General features: G+C 42.8%; 2 protein-coding genes across 5 annotated transcripts; both read left to right on the plus strand.

Annotated features, from left to right (window-relative positions):
• The first annotated feature begins 727 nt into the window (after nt 1-727).
• Nucleotides 728-5,178, plus strand: sypl2b (synaptophysin-like 2b). Its single transcript, XM_079520600.1, has 6 exons — nt 728-865; nt 991-1,068; nt 2,824-2,951; nt 3,093-3,297; nt 3,769-3,960; nt 4,303-5,178. Exons 1-6 carry the CDS (start codon nt 848-850, stop codon nt 4,429-4,431), a joined length of 750 nt encoding a protein of 249 aa, XP_079376726.1. The 5' UTR covers nt 728-847; the 3' UTR covers nt 4,432-5,178.
• A 5,602-nt stretch (nt 5,179-10,780) lies between these two features.
• On the plus strand, nt 10,781-20,747 carry atxn7l2b (ataxin 7-like 2b). 4 transcript variants are annotated; one of them, XM_079522520.1, is made up of 10 exons: nt 10,781-10,974; nt 11,783-11,854; nt 11,990-12,305; nt 13,628-14,532; nt 15,095-15,177; nt 15,774-15,976; nt 17,372-17,576; nt 18,313-18,434; nt 19,181-19,988; nt 20,333-20,747. In XM_079522520.1, exons 1-10 carry the CDS (start codon nt 10,806-10,808, stop codon nt 20,339-20,341), a joined length of 2,892 nt encoding a protein of 963 aa, XP_079378646.1. In that variant the 5' UTR covers nt 10,781-10,805; the 3' UTR covers nt 20,342-20,747. The 4 variants fall into 4 exon arrangements, with proteins under 4 accessions (XP_079378646.1, XP_079378647.1, XP_079378648.1 ...); XM_079522521.1 differs by having other exon boundaries at nt 17,375-17,576; XM_079522522.1 differs by having other exon boundaries at nt 17,387-17,576.
• Nucleotides 20,748-22,343: the final 1,596 nt, after the last annotated feature.

Raw genomic sequence — 22,343 nt, forward strand, 5'->3', positions numbered from 1 at the left:
TGTGAATGGGATCAGATTACCCTAATAGAGGGCACTACGGGAGTCATGGGATGAACAGCATGTATGCACTTGCGCTGGGTGAAAAAGGCCAATTTGATGAGATGTACTCCCATTATGAGGAAATGGTGCCCTCTCGTGGTGGTATTTGCCAAGTAGCCAAGCCCAACGTTATTATCAACTATCAACCTAGCCTCGCGTAGCTTTCATATGCCTTTGCAATGCATATTTATTATTTCCCCAGGCAGATTGCTCACTCACCCGCAGAAATTGAAATGCAGTATCTGATAAGAATGTTAATTATTTTGATGTCACGATGACTACACAAATTAGTCGTAACATGAATGAATGAACACTTTGTTCTTATCTTAAATGTATTATTTACTTATAATATGGGAACTCAAATGATCTAACAAATATAATATACCTATATGCAAGGCCTTAACTAGCAGGCAGGCATCCTCATAAAAATAAGATGAAACAGTCGAGTTGGATCAAGACTATCATATCCATTATCACAATCGATAATACATAATCTATGATAGTCTTGATATAGGCTAAATTGACAATAACATTTAGCACATTTCTGTCAAAAGGCACTTAAGGAAATTATTTAAAAAAGGCCCACTGTATTGCACTATAATCAGACCTTCACTTTCACTGGCGACCCTCTTTAGCAGCGCCCCCCGTGTGTGTCACTTTAAGAACGCCACTGGTCACGTGTAAACCACTATGAAACGCTTGCTGCAGAAGTTGGAAAAAAGTTTGACAATCCCTAAAGAAGTACAAGTACAACCAGAGAACCGTTAAAGAAATCTCATCTTCACATCAACGGTTTTTGTCAGCAGAAATGGAAAGCGTCGCTCAGGTAATGACATGAATTTGTGGCGCAAACTAGTGCACTTTTTTGACAAACACATTTTGTGTATGACTATAACTGTAACATTATACCCCTGACTGCCTTGACATTGTGTATTTTATTTTCATCATCAGAAAATTATGATGACCGGGTTCTCTCTCGACCTGGGCCCGCTGAAAGAACCATTGGCATTTATCAGAGTGCTGGAGTGGGTAAGTTTAGTTTCTTTATCTCTACCATATAGGCCACGCATACCGGTAGTCTAGATGCAGAATGTCCATCCCACACAGTTGAATACTTTCCAAATTGATTATCATGTTGAGTCTCGTGACGTAAAGCTCGGACAGAGAGACTATTCTTTTATTTTATTTTTTATTATTATTTTATCCGTGCTGGCATTGTGCTAGTATACATGAGAATTCATGAAGTTGAAGTTAAACTATCTAGGTAAAATAAAACTGACTATTCTAGAAATTACTAGATGGGCCTAACTGGCATTGTGCTCCAGAATGGTGAAACAAATCAGCTAGTTTAGCAAGAAAATTGTAGGCTATTGCCATGTTTTTTGGCCGTTTTATCTATGTAAGTACATTACAAGAGCTGTGCCCAATGGCCTACTTTAGATGCAAGTTGGAAATGCATGCCCCACCCAGTTATTATGTCTGTGTCCCTTTTATGTCCATATATGGAGTTCCTTGTCAGACATGCCCAAATATGGAGTCTATGCAGATGTCAGAACACCATTGTGATGTCAGAACAGGCCAGCTCCATATCTGGAGATATAGGGGTGATCAGGTGTGATCAATTGACTAATTTGGGCCCTGTCCAGAGACTGGGTATCAGGGCTCCAGCCCTGAATCGCTAGCCACGCCCATTAAGAAAATATGTTCTGGCGAACATATTCAGGTCTGGAGTCTCTCCCCACGACGGTGTCAGCTACGTCCGCACGTAGCCAAGTAGTAAGCTGATTGGCCATCAGCCCCGTCACTCAACAGCATCAGACTCAGACAACAAACATGGCTGCCCCCACTGCGGTAACTCACGACCGTATCAATCTGGCTATTAAATCGACGTATGATAAATAGTTTCTTTACAGACACGAGAGGTTTTATAAACATCATCATCCAACATATTTTACCGCTTTTGTTTACATACTAGTAGCGCTCGTTGGCTGTGTTTGTTTGGTTAGCAAACAGGTTAGCCATAGCCACATGATTGACAACATCATCTGCTTTCCTACTATTCTGATTGGTTGGTATGAACCAATCACCGAAGACTGCCGCTTTGACTACACCCATCCCATAAACTGCTGCCGTGGGGAGGGCTTTCAGTCTGAATAATGAAGTGAAACGAAATGAAAATTCAGACTGAGTATCAGGCTAGAGACTGGGGCCTTTTGTGGCATTTCTGGACAACCGTGGGTCCGACCGACAAGGCCGGGCACTGCACTCCCTGTGGTGGTTTGGAACGCGTGTGTCGAATTTGAAGTCAGTGGGGCGAACGGTTCTCGAGTTATGGATTACAGACATACATATACACATACAGACTTGCATTTATAGATACTAGAGCGGTGCCCGTTACTTGGAATGATGCAAGGCATCAGTTATGAACAACAGTATAATATATAGAAGTAATGGCATATCCGTATAACCACACACATCCACATGACATCCTGTGTGTTGGTGGATTTCCTGTCTGAAGCTCAGTGGTGTGTGTGGTTTACAAAATTCTGTACCCCCTCTTAAATAAAGCTCCTTTGAATTGAATTGTGTGGTAGAACGACAACCTCTGTGTGGTTTCCGCTGCCATCGGTGTATGAATGTGTGTGTGAATGGGTGAATGTAATGCACAATATCTGTAAAGCGCCTTGGATAAAGGCGCTATATAAATGCACCATTTACCATTTACCATTAAGCTATACTGTACCAACAACAGCCTTATTTACTATACCGTATGTCTTGTTCCAGGTATTTTCTATTTTTGCTTTCGCCACCACTAGCGGCTATACTGGCAGCACAGCCTTCTCTGTGCTGTGTAAAGGAGAAAGCAGCAGTAAATTGCATACAATCACTGCAGTCTTCAGCTACCCATTCAGGTGTGTGCAAACATAAATGTAAATGTGATGGTATGTGGTTCAATTGTATTTGAAATGACACTTCAGACAACCATTTAAGTCGTTTTAAGTGATTAAGATTAAGGGTGATTAGATTGTATTATTATTTTTTTGTCTTCACAGGTTGTTGGCAAATCCATATAAAGTCCCTGACTGTGTGATCAATAGCACTGTCACCACTGATAACTACCTGATAGGAGATCACTCGTCTTCAGCTGAGTTCTATGTCTCTATTGGAGTGTTCGCCTTTCTCTATAGCACAGTCACACTGGTCGTCTACCTGGGCTACCAACACATATACAGGGAGTCTAGTCGTGGCCCCATTGTGGTAAGTTTGCCTTATTCTTGTTTTGATTATGTTTGGTTAGCATAGTGAAATGAGTTAGAAAGCCATAACTTAACTTTTCAAGCAAGCATAAACGTGTGAGCTTGTGTGAGCTTGTGTGAGCTCCCGTGCAAATTTAGCTAAGGCAGTGAGTGTAATTTTATACAAATTGGCTTTCCCTTCTCAAACATTAGAGTCACAAATGGTGTTATTTGGATCATATGCATGAAATGTTTGTTTTCTTGATGTTGATATATGCTTCTGCTTATTGTTCCATGCTGTGCTTCATACAGGCTGGAACCAGCAGAAGGTCATAGAAGGGGATTTAGCAGTATTGTGTAAATGAAACACTAGAGAGGGTGTATTCCTCTGAACTCCAATAGTCAGCCTTCACAGTAGACTGAAACTGTCACAGACTAATTTCTGTATTTAATTGATTTGTACCGAGCCCTTTATCCTCTTCTTTGCCAAAAGGATTTGTTGGCCACTGCAACCCTGGCCTTTCTGTGGTTGGTGTCATCCTCCGCCTGGGGCAAAGGACTGACCGATGTGAAGTGGGCAACCAGTCCTTCAATCATAATGCCTAACTTAAATGTCTGCAAGGAAATTGGAAACACTTGCACTGCAGGTGCTATACCTCATATGGGTCGACTCAACGCCTCTGTGGTAAGCTATGTGCAACTCGGTCTATGCTAAGAATAAAGACACCAAGGTTTTGGCAATGATATCACAACTAAGTGTCATCTAGCAGAAGTACTTCAGATTCTTCGAGTCCTTGAACTGTAAAAAACGCTTGGTTCCTGTTTCTGTGTGTAGCCTCAGCCTGTAGTTTGTAATAATGCCAGAGCCCCATGAATCCACAGGCTACATTTTGGATTGTGACAACGTCCTACACTTGGTCTCTTCATTCTAGGTCTATGATATAAAAAAAAAAAAATTCTTAAAGTGTGCAAAATGGCTTCAGATGTTGGAATTCATCTGTCTTCTTTTTTAACCCCTTTTTGGCAGATTTTTGGTTTTCTCAACCTCATATTGTGGGGTAGCAACTGCTGGTTTATTTACAAGGAAACGCCCTTCCACAAGTCTACTAGCCAGCCTGCAGATGCAGATGCAGAGGGAGGAGTCAGTCCATCATAAGGTGCTGCCACACTTACTAAAGAGCCGCGGACGTTCTCGGCTGTCCGCAGCTTCTTTTCCGGGTTTTTAGACAGCTGGTGGATGGAAATTAAGCTCCACCCCCACGGCTGACTGACGCGGAGGAGAGCGTTTCCGGGAATCTGTCCGTCGCCGCGTCGTGGCAGTTAGCCGCGGAGGTGGAGCTTCTTATCCATCCACCAGCTGTCTAAAAACTCGGAAATGACGTAAAACACAGCTTCTTCTGTCGGCCGTTTTCCGGTTCAGGTGTGGAAACACTGATAACAGCACAGCTTCCTCATCTCATAGGTCACTTGCATAGTGGCACTGAATGAATCATTTGGTACTATCTCTTCTTAGGAAAATGTCCTATATTATAAGGTATGCATTTCCATTTCTCCTTGGAAGTGCTGCATTTTTGTATTCAGGTCATTGTTGTTGTTTTTTTTAAACATTTCGGAAGGTATTGAAACTCAACTTGGACTTAAATTAAAGTAGGAAAATGTATTAATTCAAAAGGAAACCAACAAAGTTGTAATTTTAATGCAACCCTGAAAATGTCAGGGTTTAAACACAAGTCATGGAAGTGTTACATTTAATGTTAGCTTAATAGTGACATAACATGGCAATGTCAAGTGAATCCAATTATTTGCATACACTGTGTAGCAAATGTATTATTTGCACTTTCTGTCAGATGTGTGGTCTATTAGTGTGTTATAATTTCAAATAAATAAAAACAAAATATGTATAACGATGTTAAAATGCTTTTGTTGTAGACACTAAATCAGTAGTGTCATAAAACATGTCAATTCAAACCAGTTAATTTTAAGTTGGAATTTGCAGGCATGAGGAACTTAAGTGTAGTTAGTTACAGTTAACTTAAATGTGCCACTAACTTTTTGGGGTAAATACAATGTATGGAAGAGTATGTTAATACAATAACACTGGTTGTAATTTGGTCTCCCTGCTCTTCTGTTGAAAAATGTAGATCCTGTGGTAGGGTCTAACCACTACTGGTTCAGAAGTGGTACTGCCTGAAGAAGGTCAAATTTCAATGTATCCAGCCAGTAAGTAGGTGTGCTCTAATATATCGGTGGTAAAAATGTGAGCACTTGCGTGGGGTTGGAATCTTGCATAGGACTGTCGTGAAAGTGCCAGCTTTAATTGAATTTTGCTTTTAGTTATTGCATTTTGATCCATCTGGATTTGTGATGCTAGAGTGCAGTCTAGCCAACTCCTGAATCGCTGCCCTTACTGTCCTTACTGTATAGCCTAAGGTCTTGAGCTCTGCTAGCCGTAATTTGCAACACTAGATTTTTGAGTGGTGCAAACCACTCCAACAACCAGCTTTGTCTGTACCCGTGTACCCGTGTATGTACCCGTGTACCTGTACGTGGTACCTGTACGAGGTGAGCATGGTTAGTGTGTGACGTCACTGCACCACTCAGTTCACAGGGGAGTGATTTTTTTATAATGGGTTGAATCTAGAGTTGCAATACCCTCCATTGACAGCCCATTGATCAAATTGAAATTTCCGATATGCTTGTATTAAACAATGTTAAACTCGCCAACATTGCAGCTGTAGGGCAACCTTGAATTATCCTATTTCTTTAAAAAAAAATCACACCCGTGTGAACTGAGTGGTGCAACTACACATTTATTGTTATAGTTACTGTACATTAGAACCAGGAAAGCATCTGTGTCATAAGTACTCTCCGCATGAATTCAGTCTCAACACTCCGACGTGATGTCGGTGATGTCAGTGACGTCACATAGCAACCATGCTCGCCCGTACAGGCACAAACACACACGGGTACTAACAAAGCCAGTTGTTGGAGTGGTTTGCACCACTCAAAAAAAGAAATAGGATAATTCAAGGTTGCCCTACAGTCTTCCTTTTTTCCACAATGATACAAAAGACAGGACGACAACAACAAAAGCAAAAAAATATACAGTACATTACTAGAGCGGTGCCCGTTGGGCACTGGCCTACTTGGAACATGCAAGTTGGAAATGCATGCCCCACCCAGTTATTATGTCTGTGTCCCTTTTATGCCCATATATGGAGTTCCTTGTCTGGCATGCCCAAATATGGAGTCTATGCAGATTGTGATGTCAGAACAGGCCAGCTCCATATATGGAGATATAGGGGTGATCAAGTGTGATCAATTGACAAATGTGGGCCCTGTCCAAAGACTGGGCACTGAACTCCCTGTTGTGGAGTGGAACGTGCGTGTCTCCCAAAATCCAGATCCTAGGATCAGGTACTATGTCACACCCTACTACTTCTGACGTTGTTCTATGTAAATTATTTCCATAACTCCTCCAAGCAAGGACAGCTCCACAGCATATGAACATTATGAAGTAAATCTCCATCAGAGATTTTGCATCTCTGGGGGAATCATTATTGAATATTCTGTGTGAATTATCCTATTTCAATCTGCAAAGCGTTTGTTTCATAAAAATCCACATGTTATGAGCAACTTTCTGTCGAGAAATTCTGTGCAGGTGTTGGAGTTTGGAAGTTTGGAAGTGTCTAAGTCACTGAACGGCTCTGCGTACCACCTCGAATTTGCACATACTGCAGGAAGCAAAAACCAGTGCTTCCAAACTCCAACACTTAAAAAATATAATATAATATGAGATTATGTCCTTGAAAGTAAACAGGATTATTTTTTGCATTATCTCAGTGTTGGAGTAACTCATACTTAGTTAAATTAAAATACATTTTTAAATAACTATATATTCTGAATATAATTCAGTAATCATTGCTATGGAGTGTTTGTTCTGTCTCTCTGGCTCCAGCTCTTAACACTTTCAGCGCCCCCTGGTGTTCATTTGAAATTACCGCAGGCAGGCAGCTATATCTCCTAGGCCAAATTCCAATACCCCAAATCTCGGCCACTCGCTCACTCACACTTGGTCACTCCAGCATGGCGGTGTTACAGTGAAATTGGTGAGCTGCCGAAATATATGAACATCTTGTGGACTTCACACAACTTCCAAGGAGTTCTTTAAATACGTGGCCTAAATACCGCTAAGTTTGAACTCTGCTAATCAACAAACCACAATAATTCACGTCCGGAAACTGACATTATGTGATGTCTACACGATTGTCGCATATATCATTTCATTATTTCACCATAACACATCCATGCTGGAGTTACCGAGTGTGAGTGAGTGAGTGGCCGGGATTTTGGGTATTGGAATTTGGCTCTATATAGGCACCATTCCATTTCCGCCCACACAGCCCAATACAACAAGAGGAGGGGCAAAAACCTTTTCGAGCAGCAGCCGACATGTGTTAGGTTTCACAACAAGCGGTAACATGGCTGGCGCGATGCGATCAGAAATCACTATTTACATCTGAACGTCGGGCAGTTTGGACTAAAACAACAACTTTGGAGTATTTTACGAGAAAACAAGCAACAAAGAAACGACAATGAGTGGATCCTTATGGGAGGCGCGCGCATTGATCCTCACGATGGGAAGAACGTAGGCGCTTGTCTAGCAGCCTGGGCAGCACGGAAGGTTAGTGTTGAGCTTTGGCTGCTTGGTATTGATATAAACCTTACAACCCGCCATCTGGCGGGTTCGGTGACCTCCAGGGTTAAATCTGAACCTGAAGCGTTTTGGCGTCCATCGTGTTAAATGAGAACATGCATTTTCAGGTTAGTACACTGATCAGCAGAGAGAACTTATGCAGGACAGGACACAGGATAAGTAAGTGAAATTGGGAGTTATGAGACAAATTATCAGACAGAATTGGAACTGGAACAATGTAAAAAAAAAGCTGGAGAAATGGCGAGGGTGCTGTTATTGAACAAACATGCACTATAGTAAGAATATCAGAATAGTGCTTTAACCGTTTTAACAAAAAACGTACCCTACCTTAACTATTTTGCCATTGAGCTACAATTTAAAATACATTCATTTGATTGATGAATAACAGTTTTCGCTTTGTACTCTATGTTGACTTTTATTTGTTTCATTTTTGGAAATTTTGTCAGCATACATCTAAAAACTTTTCCAATTTTATCATGGTTCTGATTATTCAAAAGAAATGTAGAGTGCACAAAAACCTGCACACGTCTGCACTTGCAATATGAACACTTATTACTAAAACGTAATTTATCCTAATACAAGTGTTCATATTGCAAGTGCAGACGGTGTGCAGGTTTTTGTGCACTCTATGGCCCTCATTTATCAATGGAGTGTAAAACTATTCCAGCACAGACAGCGCAAATCGCAAATGTATAGGCCTATGCGCTCATGCAAAACACTTAAGCATTTAACTTGCAACATTGTTTTTAATTGCGCGATTTTAATTGCTTGTACACTTGGAAATATGATAAATATCTTTCACATATGTATTAGTATTATATACATTTTAGAAGTGAAAACATATGTTTAGATGCCTGTGACAGCCTATCAGCTGGTCAGACAATGCTGCTCCGCTTTTCTACGACAGAAAAACAGGTGAGGACAAAGCCTACGACAGCTCCCGACCTGACGTGATATTTGGGCGGCGCATGTTCAAGTTCATGCGGGAATGATAAATGCCGAGAATTGCGGTAATTCCGGCGTGCAAGTATATTTGGGCGTACGCCGCGTTGATAAATGAGGGCCTAAATGCATTTATTTTTAATACTTTGAGCCCTGCCTACGCACCCATCTCTGAGCCTAACAGGTGTGCATAAGACTTTGTTGCCTATCATGGTTCTGATAGCATGATAACAATAATTCTGATTTAATCAAGTTATATTTTCTTCATAACTAATTCACTCACTGACTAGCCAACAATGGGTATTTACTTATGCGCCTTTCTTCTACCTCCAGGCTCCATTCTACGTGATATATTATATACTGGCTAGCTTCATGAAGTGCATTACGATTGTTTTTAAATGACTCCTACTAGCTAATGCTATCTATGAAAACATTCTGTGTCATGATGTACATTATTAAAGGGAAGAGCTGTATTTATTTAAATGTGTGGTTTCTGTCAAATGCTGGCCAGTAGCCATTAACATGCCTCCATATTTTAGTTTATTATGGTGGCGCACTGGTGTACAATTTCAATTCAAAGGAGCTTTATTGGCATGAGAATACGTTTACATTGCCAAAGCAAGTATCAAAATACAATAAAAACAGTTGAAAATGGAGAAAGTATACAGTTGGAGGGGGTACAACATTTTGTAAACAGCTATACATTGCATCGTTATGTTATACAGGGTATAAAGCTTTTTTGAAACAAATAGCATACCATCTTAACGGTGAAGCGAATAGACGGTATGCGCATGCTTAAAGTGAATGGCACATCGAGTGGCAAATCGAGTGGCAAAGCAACATGCAAAGTGAGTTTAACATTGTTTAACGTTATTTAATGCAATCAGATAGGACTTTTCTGTTTGGATGCATGGGCTGTCAAGGCCAGAAAGTAGTTTTTTGCCACTCAGTAGGCATTCCTGCATAACTTCCGGGTTTGATGATGTCACACGCATACCCTCTATAGGGAACTTGTGGTATGATATCTGTAATCCGTTGACAACTAGGGCCTGGAGTTCCAGCAAGCCCCATAAGTACCTGGTGTACTGTTCACCTGGATAGGCAACCGTCCTACAAACAACACCAGGAAGAAGTGGGGGCCAAACCTCGCCTGCATGGCTCTTGGGGTGCCACTACCAATCTCCATGCAAGCCCTGGGCCCCTGGAATACTGTCTGTGCCCCAGCCTGAAGTAGAAGCCTCAAGCAAGCCATTAACAATGCCCTACCTGTCAGTCCTATAGCGGCAATTATATATACTAGAGCGGTGCCCGTGGGGCACTGGCCTACTTGGAACGATGCAAGTTGGAAATGCATGAATGCCCCACCCAGTTATTATGTATGTGTCCCTTTATGCCCATATATGGAGTTCTTTTTCAGGCATGCCCAAATATGGAGTCTGGCCCGGGCAGAGGCCTTTTGTGACTCACTGCACTATCCCTCTGGGCCGTCTGGGGGTATGGAACGTGTGTCGGTGGGGCGAGTTACGTGGATTACAGACAGTACAGAGACTTGGTGCATTTATACTAGACCGGTGCCCGGCTGCAGAGCACCGAGTCGGTATCAATGGAAGTTGGAAATCCATACCCCACCTGGTGCTGTCTGTGTCCTTTTTATGCCCATATATGGAGATTTCTGTATCTGTCTCTCTGTGTCCCTTCATTTGTGTGTGTGTGTGTGTGTGTGTGTGTGTGTGTGTGTGTGTGTGTGTGTGTGTGTGTGTGTGTGTGTGTGTGTGTGTGTGTGTGTGTGTGTGTGTGTCCATTTCTTCATTCATTCTTTCACCAATATTCTTGAGCTGCCTCTTCCTGTGCACGAATTTCATGACGCGTTTATGATGCGCGTGCCGTCCGTGCGTGAACTGATGGTGTCAACTCGTCGTGAACGCGCAAGAAGAGCAGCAATGGCCGCTTTGGATCGGCGAAATCCCAACCTCGACGATTTTGTTGGATTAAACTGGAGTTCATGGGCAGATCATGTGGCTAATATTTTATCATCGGAAGGTGAGCCATACCCGCATCTCCACGGTGTCTTTTTGTCACACATTATGATGTCGTTGCACTGTGATTTCTTTAAATTTCTGCAGCGAAGCACTGTCCCAACATTAAAAAGCGCAACCCAAACAAAAGACCCACACTGGGTCCTAGCGCTGGAGGAGTTGGCCGATCTGTTGTCTAGTACTGCAGCGTACCCTGTCAGCCAACAATCAAGACAACCAACGACATGTTACAGTAATTCAGTAAAAAAGAAAAGGAGTAAAAACAACTCGACAGATATACGTGTGAGGCGCCAGAACCAGACGCAGCCTCACAGTGCAGCCGTGCAGGTGTAACTGGCTAGCCAATCATCACCGTCACGTACACCAGCAACAACAACAACACAACAGTGAACACCACTTAAGGGATTTGGCCAGCTAAACTGCCATAGTGTCAGCCAGGGCTCGACTAAGCTAGATAACAAAATGTTCATAGAGTTAAGTGTTTTTCCCATTTTGAGTGTGCCCCGTACGACACTTTGACTTAACAGTGGGCTAGTTCATATTGGCATAAGGGGTTCCATGGGGTCCCCAGCAAAGGGGGAGGGGGGGATGAGGATATGTTTCCTAAAGCCTTTACTATATTCGACTATTTAAAATAACCAGGCGCTGTGACTTGTGAGGTGTAGACCGGCTATTATAAAAATATATTGTCAAAACCTCTTATGGCACAAGGTCCTCTCAAATGTGGGTCCATGACAATGTTTGAGAACCACTGGCATAGAATGACATACTACCAGGCAACCATTAACACTGAATGTTTTTGCATCAAGCAGGCTTGAATGTGGAAGAATGCAGCAAGTATGGGAAGAAACGCACAGACACCATCATGACCCTTGGGAAAGAGGGTGAGGGTTCTGCTGTTAAGTCTTTCAATAACTTGGTCAGTACATCATTGGGAGTAGTATAGGACCACTCCTAGTGGTGTATAGTCAGTCCTCTGACAAGTATCTAACTTCTGTACCTTATATTTTCTTGCATAGATATGCCCATATATGGTCATAGCCCAACTGATGATGACTTCTACTTGGTGGTGTGCAGTCACTGTGGTCAGGTGGTCAAACCGCAGGCCTTTGAAATGCACTGTGAGAGGCGACATGGGCCCGTCACTAAGCTCTGCAGACAGTACACCACCTCAGCCCCTGAGCAGCGACCTAGGACTGGCCGGTCCTCCTCAATTCTTTCTCGCGCTGCGCGAGATAGGGAAAAGGATGGCAAATACCAAGGGACTGGAGCCCCCTTGGCAGCACTAGTTGTCCCCCGAGACAGACCCGCTAAAGTCCAAAAGGAGGAGGTCGGGTAAGTTGACATTCTGCATCATTGGCGGTTATTTATAGACCTATTTTGACACTTTTACATGTCTGTAGTAGTTTGATCCAAACAGAATATTAGCTCCAGACAGTCAACATCATTTTACATATCCTGTGTGTGGACGGTTTGTTGTTTACAGCAAAAGGCAAGAAATCTTGCTCTTTCCAAGCAACAGCTAGCTGGCTCTCCAGCCAATATTCTCAGTGGATTTAAGTACTGCAGGTACATTGTGTAAAAGGCAAATTATATATGTTTGAAATCACCAAACATACCACTTAAGTGCTCAATGTTAAGTAGGACTATTGGTAACAACAGAGCTTATTCCATCATGTTCATTCTTATGTTATTCCACTGTTTGGGTGATCGGATAACTGGCGTGGGCTGGAGATGGGAGCCATTTAGACCTGAGGACGATTCTTCTAAATCATGGCAGTTTTCTGAAAAACCTATGTTTCTATATCAGTGGTTTTCAAACCATTTCATGTCAAGGACCCCAAAAATTATATGTATTTGGCTGCCGACCCCATCTGAAAATATGTTGTTCCAGCGACCTCCCAGAAGCAAAGATTTTAGTTAAATGTTTGCTCTGAAAGAATATATATTGAAAGATTTGCGCCACATTTTCAAGTTTTTTCAAAAATAGCAGATCTACAAGCTCATAGCGCAAGTGCCGCGCTATGAGCTTGTAGAGCTGCTATTTTTCAATAGCTAAACTGCTAAAGTATAACATAATGCTTAAAACACCAAACGGGTTCTCGTCCTGAATGGGTTAATGATGTTTAGGACACAAACACTTACCTGGGGTGTGTGTGTGTGTGTGTGTAATATGTGTTTTTAGATATTTTAGTCATGACACCATGTTCATGACCAAAATTTGTCTGAAAATGTGGTCTCACTTCCTTCCTGGACTACAAGTTACACTTCCATGGAGCCTCCCCCTCTCCACAAGGAGGGGCAGTGCACCAAAGCATTATGGTCATTGTAGGAATTCAGCAATCCAGTCAAACCCTAGTCAAACACACAGACTTCATATTTTTTCCGGCCATAGGGTGCACATTTCAAATTGTGCTACTGTTATCTACTACAAATACTATTAACATTGAGTGACACAGTTTCTTCCAGAGGTGAAATGTCCCTTTTATTAGACACATGAACTCTTCAGTCTTTTGTTTATCATGGTACTTTAGAGTGTGACAATATTGAAACATATCCAACAATATTTATTATTAACATGATCCACTCATACCACTTACTGTAGCTCTAATATAATTAACCCTGCATTTTATGTGTTTTTCCATGTCCATCTACAGTGTACCATCAGTGGACAAGTTCCCTCAGGAGAGCTCTCCATCACCTACATATTCCTCTGCTCCTTGTCCCAGAGTCCCTCCCTGCCACACAGAACCTCTGCTACCTGGCGCACTGTCCTCCTCCTCAGAGAAACCCACACAGCAGAAGCCTGTGACTAGGCCATCGGATGAGAAGCCTGTGACTAGGCCATCGGATGAGAAGCCTGTGACTAGGCCATCGGATGAGAAGCCTGTGACTAGGCCATCGGATGAGAAGCCTGTGACTAGGCCATCGGATGAGAAGCCTGTGACTAGGCCATCGGATGAGAAGCCTGTGACTAGGCCATCGGATGAGAAGCCTGTGACTAGGCCATCGGATGAGAAGCCTGTGACTAGGCCATCGGATGAGAAGCCTGTGACTAGGCCATCGGATGAGAAGCCTGTGACTAGGCCGTCGAATGAGAAGCCTGTGACTAGGCCGTCGGATGAGAAGCCTGTGACTAGGCCGTCGGATGAGAAGCCTGTGACTAGGCCGTCGGATGAGAAGCCTGTGACTAGGCCGTCGGATGAGAAGCCTGTGACTAGGCCATCGGATGAGAAGCCTGTGACTAGGCCGTCAGATGAGAAGCCTGTGACTAGGCCGTCGGATGAGAAGCCTGTGACTAGGCCATCGGATGAGAAGCCTGTGACTAGGCCGTCAGATGAGAAGCCTGTGACTAGGCCATCGGATGAGAAGCCTGTGACTAGGCCATCGGATGAGAAGCCTGTGACTAGGCCATCGGATGAGAAGCCTGTGACTAGGCCATCGGATGAGAAGCCTGTGACTAGGCCGTCAGATGAGAAGCCTGTGACTAGGCCATCGGATGTTCAACACAATCCTCTGCCCATCCCGAGGACTTACAGCCGCACTTACAAGAAAGTTTGCAGTAAGTTAACTGACACACAAACTTCTGTCTTGTCTGTCTGTCTGTCTGTCCTTTTTTTCGTAGATAGTTTTCAATGAATACATATGCCCCATATGTTTACCCTGCTATACCTTTTACCTGATTTGCAAAATAAACTTCAAAAACAGGTTTCATTGCCTTTAAGTGCCAGTCAACCTCTTTTCTCCCATAATGGAAGTGAACGGGAACGCAGATGCGACTGATATGCCTGAAGTACACTGACATGAAACTGCCACATAACAGTGTAAAAGTATTGAAAGAACAGACTCACACAATGTTTTTTTTTATCCTTTAATTTTGCAAGGGGACCTTGTTTTTTGGCATTCACTCTTCTTTCCTTGCAGTACCTAAAGCCTCATTTGATCACTATTGGGATAATATCATGAATCACAATTATTTTGGCCAGGATAATCATGACATGAAAAATGTCAGAATGTCCCATGCCTCAGAGGCCCAATCCAGCCATAATAGAACATCTGACTGTCTGTGATGTCTTGTTGGTTCTGCATGCTGACTAGCTACTGTGTTTGTTTTCTTTCCCCAGAGAAAGAATGTGACCTGGACAAACACTGCGGCGTGTTGGATCCAGAAAGGAAGAGGCTGTGCACCCGCCAGCTTATGTGCAATGTAAACACTCTCAGTGCCTCCTCACTTTCCCTCATGGCCTTTCTAACCACATAAACCTTAGCGCCCCTATTCTGGGCATTTCGTTCAAGGCAAGTCGGCGAAAAGAATCGATGTACAAGCTCACATGTGGGCAAAGATGCACGTACACCCTGGAGGGCCTTGGTCCACAAAGTTTATAGGGTTTTTGTGGCTAAATTCAAAAGTTAATTACGGTATGTCTATCGCAAAAAAAATAATAGACAGTTGATAGCGCGGAGATTTGGTGTAAAGGGAAAAAGAGGTCATGTATAGACCCCTGGGGGACACTGGTCAACAAAGAATATAGGGTTTAAAGGGATAGTTCACAAAAAAAAACATTTGATGATTGTGATGATGGTAAAAGAGTTTCCTGTGTCTCCATAGGGAGTATAGGAGCTGGACATCAAATTATTGGCTTAGGACAAAAACCAAATATATCTATGGGGGAAGTAATCGATAGAAAAAAGTTATTTATACACGTACCATTAATTATTGCAAAAATAACAGATGTGACCGGACCCCCCATGCACACACACTCACACAATGACTGGCATATCCTGATTTCTTCCACTCTCTAGATACATTCCATCCACCAGCGGCGTAAAGTGGTGGGCAGGAGTAAGACTTTTGACCAGCTGGTAATGGAACAACGGGCAGGGTCTAAAGGCCAGGACTCCCATGCACTGATAGACTCTCCATCACATTCGGAGGCCCCCGAAGAAGAGCCATCACCACCCCAACTCGACAAACGCAACCGCGGCAGCTGCTTCCCCATCCTCAGGTAAGAGAGCTACACAAATGGTAATCAGAGCCAGGGACGTGCAGAGTGTTAAGGGCCAACAGGAAGCGATATATTAACGCCCCTATAGTTCATTTTCAATGACACCTGCGTTTATGCGCGTCGCACTGGGGAGCAGTCACGGTGCAACAACGCAAGCGTATTTATGTCAACGCGGTCCTGTGAATTTGTTGTGCTCGTTTCATGCACACGCCCGCGACTTACCAGACCTGGATACTGTTTCGCTTTTTTTTTACGTTTGCGTTGTTGCGCCCCTCTTGAGCAGACCTGTCGTTGATCCAGGCAACAACGCCTACGTTCCTCGCTCCCCGTTTGAAAGGCCCTTTAGAGAGGCAGGGGCTGAAATCCCGTAAGAGGGCACTTTTGGATGAAAATAGCAGATCTACAAGCTCACAGCGCGCCGCGCTGAGAGCTTGTAAATCAGCTATTTTCGGGGCTCAACCCGGCACTTTTAGCTAGTGGAGAAGCGGTGTACGACATGGATTTCTAAACAAATTTGTTCAATACTGTGTTCAAGTTCAGGACCATGTAGTAAATGCTGCATTCGTGGTCTGGAAAGGGTAAATGGGCATGGGCTGAAGCCCCCTTTGATGTCTATGTGTGCACGAAGAAATTCCATAAATTAAAAAACAAATGTAGTAGTGAAACTAGCTGATCTACAAGCTCACAAGGTTGCGCGAATGTGAGCTGGGACTAGTTCAACTTGGTGTTATTGAAAACCAGCTGTACTAAGAGGTAGGAGTTGGGAACCACTACACTAGTTCTCTGATTCACTTGTTGGTCAGTATCTCCTGAACGATATTGTGCTTAATGCTGAATAATATGCTATAATACTTATTAGTTTGCTTTGAGCTTTGCTTTCACCTCGTTGAGGTCAACAATGTTGTCGGGATGAATGATTTGTAGAATTGCATGCCGGTGTTTTTCCAAATCAGCCCGTCCTGGCTTGCCTTGCATGGTACGCATGCGCATTGCGTTCTCTCTTGCGCTGCTGATCCTAAACCAGCATAATCATCACACAAGTAACGCAGCCATTCATGTCGCTGCTACACTAACCTGATCCTAGGTCAGCCTAAACTATCACACAAGTTAAACAGCACTTCAGTTCGTTTCGTCATTTGGTTGGTGTCATTTTAAAATTACACAAAAAAGCTATTTAAAGACTGCCATTTGAAAGAAAATTCTGACATGCTCTGACAAATCTATACATTTAGTTCCATAATTGCAATCTAAAAATACAAATGTCTGAAGGGATAACTGGATCAGGGGTGCCTTGCTAGCACATTGTCCTCCTGAAACCTGCCTCTTTATCCTGTGAAACTACACTGTTATAATGTACCAGTCCTATTCCCTCATTGGCTCCCTACGGCTTACCAGCAGGCATTCCCCCAGCAGGGAGTCACTGGAGAGTAATCCAGATGAGGAGGAGGAGGAGGAAGATGGAGACGGTGCTGTGGAAGTGGACATACAGCCTCCATACCCCTTCAACCAGAGCCTCCTGTTGAGTGAGGAGAGCGAGGGAGAGGAGCAGGAGGAGGCCAGGGACCTGCCGGCCACACCCTGGCACCCCAAACCTCTCGGGGTGCGTACTGTAAATCGGTCTGGATTAAGAGCGTTTGCAAAATGCCTAAATTGTACCAAAACCTGCAAGAATATTTGAATACTTTACAATAAATGTTTGGTATATAGCGATTTATAACTACTCTAGGCCATTCGTTTAGCTTCACATCCTGGCTCACCTAAATGACCAGTGATAAGAGCCATAGTGCCATGGCATTGTTGTACTGTACAACCTGTGCACAACTGAACTGACATCAGCAGACAGCAGTACTTGAATGCAGTGACTGAAGCGGTCTCACCGTCTCAGATGACAAGGTGAACAGGCCAGCATGCATAAACTTAACCCATTTTTGGCGGGAACCCCTTTTGGTGTTAGCATTATGTTGTGCTTTAGTTATTGAAAAATAGCAGATCTACAAGCTCATAGCGCGCCACCGAGTGGCGCGCTATGAGCTTGTAGGTCTGCTATTTTTGAAAAATCGAAGAACGACTGACATAGAAACATAGCTTTTTCAGAAAACTGTCAGGATGTAGAAGACATTTTTAGAATCTGATCTCAGGTCAAAATGGGTTAAACGTCCTCTGTCATATTGGAGATGTTTTCCGCTGCCGTGTGCTTTTCTAGATGAGAGCAAAGCCGTTTTGTTTATTTTACAAGAGAAAGAAATTCTACCTACCACATTATGTATGATCCAAAAGCGATCATTCCCCTTAACATACCACTGGTTTTGACCTACTGTAATATTATATCCCATTAGCTTTGCACTTTTGGAAGCCACACCTTGGGTTGTAGCATCTTCACCTTTGACCGTCGGTTGCATCGCCTTCGGTTTGCCCTTAGTGCCATGGTGGAGCACCACATCAGCGCCCACTTGTGGAAGTAAGTGTCGTCCCTCACATCTGTTCATGAGAATGGTTTCCAAATGTAAAGTGAATTCAATTATTTCAACCTTTGTCACATACAGCTTATTTATTTTATTTATTTCACTATTGTTATTTTTAACAGTCCTTTAATGATCCTCCCCATTTTTGTGGCTTTATCAGAGGGAATCTATGGCATTGGCATTATAGTCTAATATTCTCCGTCAATTTCAGCAACCAAGATTTGTCTTGTGCTTTGTGGCAATGTGTTCTCTTTTCCTATTACTGTACTACAGCATTAAAACTTTGGCAGGCTACATGAAAAGAAAAATGTTGTCGAGTAATGCAAATTGGCAAGGTAGCATTTGCCCTGGGCGGCTACAGCCATTGCGCAAAGCTCTTTTTGGAACAAGAAAATAAAACATAAAAAAAGAAAAGAAGAAGCGCTACGTGGGCCCTTTATATGTAGAGAAAACTGTAGACAGGTGCTCTTTGGAGAGGGTTTCATATAGCAGAGCACAAGAGTTCTTAAAAAGTTCTATACCTTGAGTCAATGTCACTGTGGAAGGAGGTATTAGGTGGCGAACTTAAGAGGGTCCAAGGCAGCTCTGTCCAGTTGAAGTAGAAAAAATCCTTTATTTCATTAAATATTATAAACAAGGGTTAAAAACACGACCAACGTGTTTCGGCCTGCATGGGCCTTCATCAGGGTCAACTGTAACAAGAAAATAAAACATGTTTTTTTGTTGCTTTGTTCGCATACAGGAAAATACCTCAATTGTCGACCGGTCTCAGGAGACACAATACTACATCCAGCAGTGCTGCTCGATCCTCTGTCAGGACAGGAGTCAGAGCATCCCCTCTCACTGGCTCCTCACTCAGGTGTCCTCCCGCCTCCCACCTCCACAGAGCTGCAGGCAAGGACAGCTGCTCCTCCACCTCCTCAGGGCAGTCAGAGACTAAGAGCTGTCGGAACAACCCTCCTGCTAGCACTAAACCACCCTCCTCCACCCTTCTCTCTGCTAGCCACGGCCGCCAGCGCAATCCCATCAGGCGTCCCATTAAAGCTCGGCTGAGGGAGCTTGAACTACTACGAGCTGGTGGCACAGTGGAGAAAGTTGCTAAACCTTCACACAGCTGTGCCGAGGACCAGTCTTCCAAACACATCAGGGAGCTGGACCTCCATGAGAAGTGCCCACCGCCCTCTTCTCAAGGACCAATCAACGGCACTGTCTCACCAAGAAAGAAGCCATGCCCACCACACTTATCAGACCGACACTCAAGCGTGCCAGGGGTGGCCAGTCGCTCCCCTTTCCCCACACCCTTCCACCCACCCCACCCCTCACCACGCCGAAGGGGGAGACCGCCAGGGGTTTATGGCCGACTGTTGGGTTTTGACCACAGGCAGCTGGCCAAGAGGCGGAAGACCAGTGACGGATCACCACCACCTAATGCTTCCCTGACCAGAACCCCCAGGTCATCCACCTCCCACTCCAGCCTGTTCTCATGGAAGGGGGAGAACATGGCTGATGTGCTGTCTCAGGGCTTGGAGAAGACTATAGATCCACAAAGAGTGAGTGGACATACTAATTGGCCAATTTACCTGTATGCTATTAACTAAACACAATACTTTAAAAACAAATATATTCATTATGAAATATAAACTGTTAAGTTGTAATGGCCTGGTTTATATAATAGTGACTTTGTTGCCATTTTGACGGTAACATTCCTCTTACAAAAATGTTGCCTAGCCTACACAGTGACAGTATCCTACTACATTGTGTTTGGATCGAAACCCTTCACATTTAGTTGCAGCATTCTTTCTGCCTAAGCTCATCAAGAGAACTGTACATGCAACGTTTTGAATCTACCTTGAAGTATTGGTAGATGATAACTGTTCTCTCTCTGTTTTGGCAGACAACTTAATTAAGGAGCCTGCCTTAAAACGACCACTTCTTGGAGAAGAAGCCTATCCTGCAGGCTAAAACTACTGCCAGTGAGTGAGTGTGCGCGCGCATGTCTGTGTATATGCATGTGTGTGTCTGTGCATTCATGTCTGTGTCATAGGTACACAATCATGTGTGCACATGTTCTGGTCTTTAGGCACAATTCATCAGGAGCAACGTTTTGTCGTGTGTGTGTGTGTGTGTGTGTGTGGGTGTGTGTGTACACTGTGTGTGTATTATTACAATTGTTCTCTTTTTGTACATGAATGGTTCTGAATGGTTCTGTTAATTACTGATTATGTATGGCAATAGAAATACCTCGACCTATCCATTATGCTGCTAAATTGAAATGTCATTATGGTAAATCCATTAAATTCATTGTATCCCTAAAACCGCTCTGGTGTGGTAATTCAGGTTTTACAGTTGTCATTTTAATGTAGGGAGCCTGTCAGGATCAAGGCTTCTGATCACTTAATTTCATCTGAATTTTAAAGTTTCCAAAAGGTCCACTATCCTTTGAAAATTCAGGAGTTTTCGTTAGTCAAGAAATATCTAAGTTGTGGGAATGTGAAACTTTTGAATGTTATAATTATGTGTCCCCTTGTTACTTCTTTTGTAATTTTGGGGCAATGTTGGTATAGTTGCCAGGTGTGTCTTCGGACTCCACCTTAACCCCTAGCACTTGCCGTAGTACTTGCCCTAGCCTCGACGACCTTGCTGGCGTATGCAAAGGCTTAAATTATGTAATTTAGATAGCAAATGATGTATCTAGACACAGCATTCTATAGTGTATATACTTATATACCGGTAGTTATATTGTACAGATATTCTACTTAGACGGATGTTAGGTTCTTAGCTTATGATCCTTGATGACTATTTCTATGTATGTGATGTATTACCATGTGGTGTTCTTGCTTACTGTAAATCGCTCTGGATTGAGTGTCTGCTAAATGCCTTTAAATTGTAAATTTTACCATGTATTTACACCTTGCAACCACTAGATGTCACCAACCCTTCAGTTTTCATTCAGGAATGGCAGTACAAAAGGATATTATCCAGTATACTGTGTCATCATCAAGCTGTTTCCAACCTAGACATTATCACTTTGCCTTTAATTTGCCAATAGAAGGGAGTCCGGCACACTGTCTTCACTTACAAAACTTTTATTGATGCGTTTCGGTCAGTCGGACCTTCATCAGGCATCTAAATGAAACAAGACAATTTGCCAATCACAGAAATGGAAAATACATTCTATTTTCCCAATGAAAATGCAATAAGTTTTGTGTGTGTGTGTGCGTGTGTCACACTCACACACAAGGTATGCATATGAGTATAACACAATGTTCTTGATAGGTACATGACTGTTGGTTTAATATTGTAATGTAATGTTTAACATGCATTGAGCACTGAATATGTTTTATATGAAACTATGAATTTAACTGATTAATTATTAGTTAACTATGATTCATTTAACTATGAATTTAATTTAAGCTTTAAGATACACCAAAACTGATTGTTGCCTTGTGGTATTTTGTAAATGGTTAAAATGTATTATGGTGTATGTTTACAAATTCCATAAGTGTTATGTAGGCCTACAGAATGCTGGTAGCAGTAACTACAGGCTGAGAAGGATGAGTGAAGAACAAACCGCAAAACTGGTAAGACTACACATGGATGTAAAACACTTTTAATCTTTTTATTATTAAATCAAAGTATATATATTTATTATATTCTGTACACAGTATTGACTGATGTTACACCTATTCCTGCAGTCAGAGAAGCTCTTTAGTGTACCATGCAAAGTCATTCAACTTGAATTACCACTGTTAAGATTCTATAGCAGCCAGCTCACACTAGTCTAACCCAATGGTTACATACGTGTATCCAGCTCACACTAGTCTAACCCAATGGTTACATACGTGTATCCAGCTCACACTAGTCTAACCCAATGGTTACATATGTGTATCCAGCTCACACTAGTC

This window comes from Electrona antarctica, assembly GCF_951216825.1.
Source record: "Electrona antarctica genome assembly, chromosome: 2".
NCBI lineage: Eukaryota > Metazoa > Chordata > Actinopteri > Myctophiformes > Myctophidae > Electrona > Electrona antarctica.